Raw genomic sequence first — 12,056 nt, forward strand, 5'->3', positions numbered from 1 at the left:
AAGAGGTGTGGGAAAGTTTCCAGGCTGAGATACAACTTGGAACATTCACAAGTGGCAAGTCACCTCGTTGGCAGCTGTCCTGCCAATTGTTAGGTCCTGTTTTGTGCCAAACCCTGATGCGTCGGACTTAGGTTGGGCTTGGCGTACCGTGTGCCAATCCAGCCAATGTTGGTAAATCAGGGTTTGTGGCTTAGCATATTCTGTAAGCCTACCCAGTGGTGGTTTCATTTAGCAAACCATGGCTTGGCAGTGGCCAAAGTCTGCCCAGGGGTGGTTTCATTCAACAAACCATGGCTTGGCCCAGCGAACGAACCCAATTTTTGTAGGGCAAACTAAGCTCTGAATTGGCTGGAGAGAAAGAGGGGTGGGGTGAAGAGCGAGGGAGTGCTGATGAGAAAAACAGCACCATTTTGCCCACAACATTCATGTCCCTTATGCGTGAAGCTGGGAAGACCGAAATCACATTCTTCATCGAAGAGGTAAACCCCGCCCACCCAGACCCTGGGATAGGGAGTTTGGCGGGCCCCTTTGGGGAATATATGGGGTAGGTTACAATTGTACAACTCTCCTAGTCATCTTTCTTTCATTTGGCTGGTTATAATGTTTTCAGCTGTTTTTAATAGGGAATACTGGCCAGAGCCATCAAGAAATGGCCGGGCCTAGAACTGGACCTTGAACAAGGGGCCCGTCGCTGTCCAGGGTGCTGAAACGGAGCGAGTTGACTCGCATGCCATTTAAGGCACAATGTGGCCACCCATATTTCCCTCTCTTTATTCTATTAGTTGAGGAAGGGTTAAAAAACCTGCTCCTCCTGCTGTTTCCCCAAAAGGCTGGTGTGTAGCGGCCAGGCCCAGGCCCAAAATTGGGGGTGGGCTTGGATTGGTTTGAATCTCTCCTCTACCAACCATCTCCAGGTATCCGAACCGTTATTCTCTCTCCTCCTCCCCCCGCCAAATGTAGGGGCTTTTCAGAATGCAAACCCTCAAAAACCCGGCAAGTGCTTGATAAGTAGCTGGATGAAGGGACGCTCTCTAGATACCCCCTCCATATTTTAGGTTTGAAATGAAAACAGTCCTCGCTGCAAAAAAAAAAAGTGGAATTATACAGCAAGGCTCTTCATAAAAGTTCTAAATATGGCACCTCCAGCCAAGAGGGGTAGTATTTCTGTCAATTATAACTGTAACCCAAAAATAGCCAATCCGTGCCATGTTTATGGCCCAAGACGGGGACAGCAGAGCCTTCAGAAGGCCAGAATGGCCTAGGGTGCTTTGAAAGGAGAAAACCCCCAGCTTCTGAGTGGAGAGATGCAGAGCTGAATGATTAAGCATCTATTTCTGGAAGATGGAATCCAGCTGGGGGAACCAAGGCTAACATTGGCACCCGTTTCACCCAGCCTTGGAGAAATCTCAGCTTCTAACATCCCAAATATTTGGGGCCAAACGATGCCACACTGGGGGAGAGGAATTGCAAATGTGTCACCAGCATAGCAAATTGGGGCGGGCAGGCAGGGTGGGGAAGGGTGGGTGTCAAAACTATTTTTCCTGAAAGCTCTAGTTTCTAAGCAACTCATATCGCATGGAACATGCCACCTACTACAGCTAGAAGCTGGCAGTCTCCCCTCCCTTGCTTCATCCTTTCTGCTTTTATGCTGCTTGGAACACCACACAGCTGCTGGAAGGGAAGACAGGAGCGGGGGGGGGGGGAAAGCTGGGGGGGGGGAATGTTTTTTAAAAATGCACAGAAAAGAAAAGAAATGAAAGATTTCAGGCTTTGGGATTTACTAGAAGCAACTTGCTGGCTTTTGGGCTCACAATTAACTCGCACAGTCGGGTGGCACGTTAATTAATAGCGGCCGGGCAATTACGCAGTTGCTTTGCTAGATCAAAAAGACATTAAATGTCACCTGTTTGGCTTTTATTGTCAGGAGAAACCAGCGTTCCTTGCAGGATTTGCCAACTGCGCCAAGGACCCTCCCCCGGCTGAGTGCAGAGCCTTGGACGTCCGCCAGCTCAAATATATTCCCTCTCTCTCTCTCTGTTTTTAATTTAAAAAAATCAAAAAGGGAGAGAAGGGGAGGAAGACAGGGATTAGATTGGTAAAAGGCAGCTGGGTTTAAAAAAGAGCAGTGGTTGGAAGGAGCTGAGCTCCCGCTTTTTGGAAAAACAAACCTGTCCTTTTTTTTTTTTTTCTTTTAATGGCAGGGTGGCAACAGAGAAAGGGAAGAAGTGCCGGGCGGGTGGGGGGATGAAAGCTGCAATCGATACCACAAAAAAGGACGGTCGGTCATAAGCTAACTGCACCGGCTTTCTCCTGCAGGCAGGCAGAGTTTTCACATTAACTCCCAGGAACGTGATGGGGGGATTCGGGGTACCCTGTTTTGTCCTAAATGTCTGCCATTGGCAACAGAGGGCAGACTTCAGGCGTGTTTCCCAATTCAGACAACATTACAATCACGAAGGTGCACTCTAGAGCCGTTTCAAAGGACGCTCAGCCTTCCCATGTGCCGCGTAACCAGTGCCACCATCCACTGCCACCACGGCTGGGTTTTATCACCTGCTTTTCTCTCCCCTCCCCAAACACAGAACTCCAGCGAAAGAAAGCAGTGGGGTGGGGGGGTGGGGAGCAGGAATGAGATAAACTTCACGGAAAGGTGCCAAAACTTTGCAGTGGGAACTGAGCCTTGGAAATCCGGCCAGGCTCTGATCTAGGCTTCAGGGCAGCTTTGAGAAACCCCAGCTGAGAAAGAGGGGGAAGATGGAGAAGATGTTAGGCTGTGGGTTTTCAAAACATCCCTGATGACCTCGGGGGCAATTTTCTTGCACGCGCTCTCTGCCCGGGGAATCCAAAGGAATTTTGAATTTCTTTGCTGCAATACTTCTTCATGGAAATCCCCGGTCCCGTCTGACTTTTGCCAGGAGAGATCTCACCCCTGCCTCTTTGCCGACCCTGTTGACGCCACCCAAGGAAACCCTTCTACGATGCAGATATCCTTTCTTCCCCCCTTACCCCGACCCACAGTTGAGCTCTGAAGTATCCCACTTGCTGCTCTATGAGGACGTGCCACGTTGGATGGATCCCCAGGAAGGCCGGCCCAGCCGTAGGGACTCACACAGAAGCAGCCAGGGCGGTGTTGCACTCCTGGGCAGATGGAAAATGGAGGAAAGAGAGAGCAGTGGGAAGGGAAGCTGCTTCTCCTCTCCATGGTGGCATCCTCTGGCAAGATTTGGAAGAGAGGGAGGGAGGGAGGGAGGAGGGAAGGAAGGGAGGAAGGAAGGAGAACAACCCCTTCGCCTGTGGCGTGGGATCCACACAGTGGATTGGTCCCCTATCCGGCTCCATCGCAGCAGCACTGCCCTTCGATTGGCTTGTTTTCACTTTGAAGACCTGAGATTGAACGTGGATTCTGATCGTCCACAAAGCCCCGCAGCGAGGGGCTCTGCTGAAAAAGACCCCTCCCCTCCCTGCCCCACCCCAACCCCGCAGAGGCGCCAGGGCCGAGACTGTACCGTTCTGGGTCCCGGGCTCCCTGAGCGCTTGGGGTCCTCCCCTCCTTCCGGGGCTGGGTTCGAGTTTGTACTGGAACAGATCAAGCCCCGTGGGGGTCCATTCCGGCTTTTTCGCTTGCCTTCCGGGTGGTGGCTGCTGTCGTTTTCCCCCACGGGGCCAGTTCAACAACTGCTCGAGCTGGTATATGGGGTGGGGAAGGTGGTGGAGCTGACCCCAAGGGGGCTGTCAGAGAGGGGTGTCTGGTTGGCCCCAACACCCATGCTCACCCCCCGGGCCTCAATGATGGTGGCCAGGAGCTGCTGCTGCTGTTGGCGCAAGGTGTCCGTGATCAGCAACGGCAGAGAGCTGAAGTTGGTGGCCAACTGTTCCAGCTTGCTCTCCAACCCGCCCAGCTGCTTCTCCAAGTCTTCGCTGCGGTCGTTCAGCTCCGTGATGAGGTCGTACATGACATTCTGCATCTGCCAAAACAAAGCGTGGGGATTGAAATCACTTCTTTCCGAGATGGTTCCGCCCCATTCTTCCCTGCCTGCTAACCCAAGGGGGGGTTTCCCAGCCCCCAGCTGCCAATGAGCAAACTTCCAAGCGAGAGAGGGGGGAAAAAAAAAGCTGTACAGGCAGTCCTCGTTTAACAACTGCCTTGTACAGCGACAGTGTGCAGCTACTACGGGGATGAAAAAGTAACATTGCAACCAGGCCTTGCGTTTATGACCTTCGCAGGTCTGTAAAGCCAAGGAAAGCTGAGGTCAGATCGTAAGCAGAGTTGCGGTTTCACTGAGTGACTGCTTTGCTTAACGACCAAGTTGCCAGTCCCAGTTGTGGTCGCTAAATGAGGACGGCCTGTACATTAAACAACTAAAACAGCAGGAAGGAAGAGGCCCAGATTTTCACAAGGAAGAAGAGGGTGCAATTAGGGTTAAGTCCTGGACGCCAGAAGATGCCAGTTTTTGCTGGGCGCCAAAAGCAGACAAAGTGGGCACCAGCTTGGTTTTTCTTTTTTCTTTCAAATTTTCCTGCAACATTCACTGTGAGATGTGGGCCCCAATAACAAGTGGGCACTCTCCCCCGTAACTACTAACCATCTTTCCCTCCCTCCCACAGGTATTTAGCTCTTTCTTTAAAGCAACATCTGGTCTGAGAAAAGCAGGTTTTTCTTCTTTTGAAGGGAAATGTTCCGGATCTTCTGCTTGGGACTGGCCAGCAACGTCCCATGAACCTTTTCAGGGAGTGAATATAAAAGCTTTTAAAAAATTACTCGGCTAATTTATATATAGGTCACAGCAGTCCAGCTTTCTTGCCAAAGAAACGCATTATCCTGAAGCATGTATGTATGTATTTTTTGTTTTGGAAAGATGCCTTTGTTTCTCAATGTAGGCCAGATGAAAAAGAACATTAGCAAATTGCTGCCCTTCTCTTTGCAGTCTTAAGGTCTAGAAACTTGACTTCTAATAAAATCACATTTTCCCTGATGGGCTGTTTGGGATCCACCCTAAGGTTCAGGAAACAGGCTGAGTCATGGTGAGAGAACAAAAAAACCGATGCAGTTGACATAATTGCTTTGCAACAGGACTAAATTATTTTAAGCCACTCAATTGTATTTTATTGCCTTTAATAAAGAGAACAGTTCCCACAAACCCAGTCCAACTTCATAAATATCCAGGAATAGAGACAGCCTCCACATAGAATGCTGTGGTTTTCACACTGACTGGGGTTTCCATTCTGGAATCAGTCCTTAAAACATGAGGACTAGGAACTTGGTTGCAACTGATGGCAGGGGTGATTTTACTTTGAACAGACTTCTCTCTCTCTCTCTTTTAAAGAAAGAGACATTCCAACAGGTGAACCTGTTGTTTTAGGGGAATGAAGCAAAGAGAAGCAAAGATCTTTTTTGCTGATATTCCTGAGTTGATTTCCCAGGACACCCCCAGCCTTTGATTGCATTCCTGCCTCTTTCCCCACAGCATCTGAATGCTGCAAAACAGCAAACTAAAACCAGCAATGGGATGAGAAAGGATGTTTTTTTTTAAAAGAAAGAGTAGCCATCAGAGTAATAATACCAACCATGAGAAAATGAAAGGAAGGAAAAAAGTGAAAGAAAGAGAAGGAAGAAAGGAGAGAAAGAAGGAAAAAAGAGAAAGGGAAGGAGGGAGAGAGGGAAGGAAGGAGAGAAAGGAGGAGAGAAAGGGAAGGGAGGGAGGGAGGGAGGGAAAAAGGAAGGCAAGAAAGCAAAGCAAAGCAGGCAGACAGATAATGTATTACCGCCCACCCCCCTCCCTTTTTGGGGGGAGATGGGGGGTAATAGAAAATTTGAATAATAAACAAATAAATAAATGTTAGGGGGAATGAACAGAAAAGAGCTGAACTGGTACAAAGGCAAGAGAGAAAGAAACTGCTTATTAAATGAGGGACACTCGCAATAATTGCCAGGGGAACCCTCCCCCCGCCTCTTCTTACCCACCCAAGAACCCAACTGCCATTGAGGGAAAGGCAGAGAGGGGGGAGAAGGCCTGATGGGGACTGTAGTCCAGCCCCCTTGGCGGCCCACCCCCAGCCTTTCCGGCCCCAACCGAGGGCTGCGAAGGCTCCTTTTCGGAACCGGCCCTTGCGTTGGCCCGAGGCCCCCCCAAAGAGAGCGCAAAGGGGGCGTTTTCCCAAAGCGAAGTGCCCCCCCCCTCCAGTGCGAGAAAAAGGGAAAAGGCCTCGGCTGCTGCTTGTCCTGGGGTTGCCTGGCAACCAAACGCTGGGGAAAGCCTGGGAGGGGAAGCACTGAGGCCGCCAAGCGCCGCCCCCCTCCCTCCGCAAAAGGGAAAATCCCCACCTCAAGGGAGATGGAGGAAGGGGCTGGAGAAATCGCTCAAGGGCAGGGCAGAGCAGGAGAGGCGCCTCTGGGCCCATCCGGCCAACCCAGCACGGGGGTTCCCAGAGGTCCTCCAAATGGTCCCTCGGCAGCCACTCCCTGCTTGGGGAGGGAGGAGTGGGATGCGGGGGCACCCGATCTGCCTAGCTTTACTGGACAGAACTGGGGCAAAATGTCCCCCAACGGTGTTTCCCCCAGCCCAGCCACTCTGCAGGCCGTTGCGGTCCCGCCCTGCCCAGCCCACCGCCTCGGGACCCTGCCAATTCAGCCTCCTCCTCCAGGCCTTCGAGGGCAGAATTACCTTAGACAGATCGACCAAAGTGTTGGCTTGGTCACTCAGCTTCCTCTGCTCCATCTTCACACTTCTTAACCTAGAAGAGCGATGGAAACAACAGCGGAGAGGAAAGACCCTCCTGATCTTTCCCTCTCCTGCCACCAGTCCTCGCCCCGCCTGGAACGACCCCGCTGAGGACTAGAACCCTGGCCAGTCCCTGCAAGAAGGCCCAGAGGAAAAGTACAGGGCACAACTCCACCTATTCACGGCCCCTCACCGAAGCCTGGCCCGCTTGGGGAAAAGAACCAGGCTGGGGAAAGCTGAAACTTGAACCCAGAGCCTGGCTCCTGAGTTGCAACAGGCCTCGGCAGCGGGTTCCCCCAAGCAAATGTCACTGCCCGGGCCGAAGGACGGAGCCCAACTTACTGGTGGATGGCTTGGAGGAACTTCCTCTGGTGCTTCCGGATTTTGCCATGGTCAATTTTCTTCAACAGCTTGGTGTGTTTGTAAATCAGCCAGGTTTCCCTAAGGACGTTGGCGGCAGCGTTCTTGATCTGCCAGAGAAAGCGCAGGCAGGGGTCGGCCGCCGAGCTTCCAATCTCCCCCCGAGGGCCACATTTCTTCCCCTCAGGAGAGAGTCCGAGCTTTCTTCCCAAGTGGGCCTCTTGCGGGGATTTTAGACTACAACTCCCATCAGCGCCGGGAAGAGTCCTTGCAAAAGTAGGAGGGGCCGCTTGGAAGAAAGGCCGGGGTGAAGCAGCAAACCATGCTAATCTCTCTTTGCATGAAGCGTGACATCTTTGTTGCTGCTGCATCCGTACAGCGGGAAGCTTGGTCGGATTTTTTTTTTAAACCTTGTTTAGTTTCTTTCTGGTTTACCCAAGCTAATGTTTGTACAGTGCCCCAAAGCTAAGCCAATAACTAAAGCATGCTGGCCAGGGAATTCTGGGAGTTGAAGTCCACCCATCTAAAAGTTGCCAAGGTTATCTTATCTAAGAGGTTGGAAAAGCAAAGACTCTCACCCTCCTTTCACCAGAAAGATTCAGAAAAAACGGGGAAATGCAAGACCCCCACCCACCCCGCTTTTCCTGTTCCTACGACACCTCCAGCCGATATCTGCATTTCAGCAGTACAATATTGCCCTGTTACAAACCAAACAAAATAGTTCTGGAAAACGATAAGAGATTCAAGGCTCTGGTTCAAAAGCACACAAAGAGACCCGACGCCAATAAAATCCACCGGGCTGGACTTAGCCAATGTCTGGAGCAATATATTAATGCTCGAGGCCACCGTCAAATGAATCGTTCTTCTTCTCCACCAAGCGGGAAGACCAAGAGAAAAGAGGAACGCCCGTGAGAAAGTGAGGCTGGGAAAAGGTGCCATTGCACAGCAGAAAAACAGGATTCTTCAAACAGACAGGCTCTGGATGAGTTGGCTTTCTCTGGAAAGATTTGCGAGTCGGGTGCCCAGAAGGGAACAGACAACCCAGGGCACCCCGTCTGCTTCCTTTGCATCTTGCAAATTTCTCCAAAAGACCAGACATTCCTGTGCCTGCTCAGTCTCTAGCCCCTCCCCCCGCTTTTTAAGGCTTCTCTTAAAAAAAAATTTTTTTTAAAGCTTCCCATACAGTTGAGAAAACAAAGCGAAAGCCATTTAAGTCATGCTGCTGGAAAGGGAAAACGACGCTAGGCTCGGGGATGAGGCAGCTGCTCGGCTGACAATGGAATAAAAATAAAAATAGAGGCTCTTCCACCCCCTTCCCTGATCATCAGTTCAGCTTGAAAAGAGGTTTTGATCTGATTGGGAATTTTGGCTGCAAAATAAGGGTCGGGGCCCACAGGAGTGCAAAGAGTTTTACAGATGTTTTCACAAAATGGGTGCCGGGGAGAGCAATCTTAAGCAGCAGAAGTTAACCGGGGATGCTGCTGTTTCTGCCTTTCTGATCCCTTCTCCAGCTCCCTGGGGCTCACTTCTTCCTTTGAATTTTAATTTTTAAAAATTTTTTGCAAGGGTATTATTCCAGACCGAACCCTGAGTGGTTCACCGTTTTCATTTCCTCAAACAGCTCAGAGGCTCACCCAGGGCCGAGAGGCATTCTTGGAAATAAAAACGGCGCAGGGGGCGCCAGCAAAATTGGTGTTGCAAAAGGGCTGCTTCTCACAGGCAGTGAGGAGAAAAAGAAGAAGGAAAGAGAGAGGGGGAGAGGGACAGAAAGAAATCGGTAAAGAAACAAGGCTGGCGATAGCGGTTAGCTGGGAAGGCTTTAGGGAACTTCCATTAAGGAACCTCCATATTCAGAGGCAGTCTATCTCATGGCTGGCCTTCCTCTAGCTTGCCTTTCTGGGGGAACAGGCTGAATCCCCAAACTCATCCAGCAGCAGGTGGACTTTCACAGCCTACATCAGCTATCTAGGGCTGCCCAATCAGCTGGAACTACAGATCCCATCACCCCACCCGGCAAGGGCAAAGAAGTTGTTCTGGAACGATGTGCGCATCTGGATCCCATCCATGGGATCAGCGCCACCCCTGAATCTGCAGGTGGGAGATCTAATTTAAAATGTTTTGGGGCAAGAAAAGTGGTTTATTGGACTCAGCACTGGCCCTTTTATTTCCAGATCCTCTTTGGCCAACTTCGTTTGCACCGCCTGGGACTCCATCCTTGCAAAGCCCTGGTTTAACCCCAGTTTGTTGTATCAACCACAATGTAGCTCCGTTCCCACAACAGGCCAAGCCACCAGCTGGGACCCACAAACCCTAGCAGTCAAATTCGCTCAATGGGCTTGACCCCAATGCCAACCACAATACAGCCTTAATGCACCGTATCTTAGCATGTTAAGCTTCAATTAAATAAATCATAGTTGGAGATGGGTTTGTTCCCTCCATCAGAGCAGGGTCATGTTTGCAACAGGCCTAGATTGCCTTTTAATTGAATCCTTTTCTTTTTTTTCAATTGCTTAATTTTTTTAAAAAAATGGTTTTAATAGCACTCAGTAACATTTTGTTTCAGGAGCATTTCGTTTTATTGGCGGTCACTTTTATCAAACTGTTTTTTTAATGGGAGCCTATTGTATTATTTATTGACCGTTGCTCGCCGGGCCCCATTGGGAGGAAGAACAGTTTTAAAAGAAAACAAATATTAATAAATCATAAGGCATGCCCCACTGGAGAACCAGGGGACCAAATGAATGTAGGACTGCGTGCAAAGCTATGCTTTTCCCCATTAATTGCAACTGCCCTTGAAAAACTAAATAAATAAAGGTTCCAGCCCTCATGGTTTTTTAATCCAAACCAAGGAGCATTTAGCTCATTATGACAGATGATCAGGAACATCCTCCAGGATGTCCAAAGCAAACATTTAGAATTTTTGCATCATAGAATGGAAGGAGGGAAGGGAACCGAGATCATCTAGTCCAGTATTTTTCAACCATGGCGACTTTAAGACATGTGGACTTCAACTCCCAGAATTCCCTGGCCAGCATGCTGGCCAGGGAATTCTGGGAGTTGAAGTCCACCAATGATGGCTGGGAGATTCTGGGAATTGAAATCCACATAGCTTAAAGTTGCCAAGGTTGAGAAACACTGATTTAGTCCTAGTGCAGGAATCCACTACTACAGCCTCTTACTAATGTTAGTACTTACTAACATTACTAACACATGTTTAGCATGTGTTAGTAACAATCCAACATAATAACCAGCCTTGTATAAATGAAACCATTGCTTCGTTCCATCCTGATATTGCTGTATAATTTTAGTAATTCTACAGGTCACCCAACTGCAGTCTGGTCTCAAATATCTTCCCCTTCCCCTTCCCCCCCCCCTCTCCTCCTCCTCCCCTTCTCCTCTTTCAGAACTCCTCCACAGGAACTAAATGCAGGAGATTGAGGCTGGCGAAAGGAAGTCCCGAATGCATGCACTGTTCAGCAGTGGAACTCCCTGCCACTAGATGGGCTGGCAGTTGAGATGATTTTAAAAAGTGGCCGGACAAAGGCCTGAAAGAATGAGCTATTGACTAGCCTCGGGCGGAGGGTGCCATCTCCTGCGAGTCAGGAGGCCTATAAATTTAATAAATAATAATAATGATAATGACAATTAGCAACCTATCTTAAATGCCCACTGCTGGGGAGCCACAGTGGAAAAAGGATAACCATCGTCCAGCCGAAGGTTCCTGCGTAACACAGAAGGCCGGGACCGACAGCCTGGCTGACCCTTCAGGCACTCTGCGGCCTCCTCCCCATTTTTTCACAGGCGTCATAAGCCACATCCACACTACAGGCTAAAGTGGGGTTCGCTTGTTGATCCACATTTTAAGCGAACCTGCTCACTTCTTCGTGCTGCCACACAGCCGACGGGTTCGCACAGCCCCTGCGCTTACCCGCTTGGTGAGCTGGGTGTCCATCATGAAGTTGTGGACGTGTTTCTCGGCCTTGGTCAGCTCTAGTTTACGGGCCACCACAGCCACCACCAGGGCGGTGCAACCAGCTCCCTAGAAGGGGGAAGAGAGGCCAAAATTCAGAATAAGCTCCAGAATCAATGCCGGTCTAGCAGGAGGGGGTGTGCTGAGCTGCAGGAAAGCTCCACCTGTTTGCCAATATATTTTCCACCGTTGCCTGCTTCCCCTGCACACAAGGACCCATTTTTTCCCAGAATGCCCCATGCTCTTCAATATATTTTCCACCGTTGCCTGCTTCCCCTGCACACAAGGACCCATTTTTTCCCAGAATGCCCCCTGTTCTTCTGCATTGCTGTCAGCTCTCAGAGCAATTCGAAAATCAAGCAGAATGAAGGTAACATGCCACCATTCACTCAGGGCAGTGATTTCCACTGTGGGTAACTTCCGGAGGGAAAAATGCCCACTGCCAGAATTCTCAGCAATGGCCAGGCTGGCTGAGGAATTCTGGGAGTTGCAGTCCACACCTCTGGACATTGCCCAGATGGAAAAAGGCTGGTTCGGGTGAAGGATCAGTAGCCAATTGCCCTTCATATATTTCACTTTTCAACTCCCCTCAGCTTCAGACCCAACAGGTAGAGACGAGGGATCACAGGAGTCGAGATTTCGTATGTTTAAAGGGGAGCCGAGCCAATCTCCAGCCACTGCTTACTCCCTCCCCTGCCTATACGTAAAACGAAAGTCCATTTCATTCTGGACAATCAAACTTCCCAGCTGTAGTTGCGTATGCAAAGACAACAACCTGAAAAGCCTATTTCCAGTTGTTTCTGTGGAAACAGCGGAAAACCCAGCAGAGGAAAGAGCCCAATTCAGGGCCTACAGGGGTGCGACAGGCACCCTCTGCAGGGAAGAATCGTTCTGCTGCTCCCTCAGCTGTGACCACCTCAACCAATCACTCCAGACTGAATGCTCTTCCTCCAAAATGCCCCCCCAACTCCCAAGACTCCCGAGCTCATACAGGGGCACAGCTGCAG

The 12,056-nt window shown here is 50.1% G+C and overlaps 1 protein-coding gene across 2 annotated transcripts in view; it reads right to left on the reverse strand.

Moving 5' to 3' along the window:
- Positions 1-3,041: 3,041 nt before the first annotated feature.
- The window catches only part of KCNN3 (potassium calcium-activated channel subfamily N member 3), a 37,937-nt gene continuing 28,922 nt past the window's right edge, over positions 3,042-12,056 (reverse strand). For both annotated transcript variants that reach the window (XM_063316939.1, XM_063316940.1), the window contains 4 exons: positions 11,008-11,118; positions 7,062-7,189; positions 6,663-6,732; positions 3,042-3,965 (listed from right to left, as the gene is read on the reverse strand). In XM_063316939.1, coding sequence (XP_063173009.1) covers positions 3,669-3,965; positions 6,663-6,732; positions 7,062-7,189; positions 11,008-11,118 — 606 coding nt within the window. In that variant the 3' untranslated portion in view covers positions 3,042-3,668. The remainder of the gene's footprint in view (positions 3,966-6,662; positions 6,733-7,061; positions 7,190-11,007; positions 11,119-12,056) is intronic.

Source organism: Candoia aspera, chromosome 17 (genome assembly GCF_035149785.1).
Source record: "Candoia aspera isolate rCanAsp1 chromosome 17, rCanAsp1.hap2, whole genome shotgun sequence".
In the NCBI taxonomy this organism is placed as follows: Eukaryota; Metazoa; Chordata; class Lepidosauria; order Squamata; family Boidae; genus Candoia; species Candoia aspera.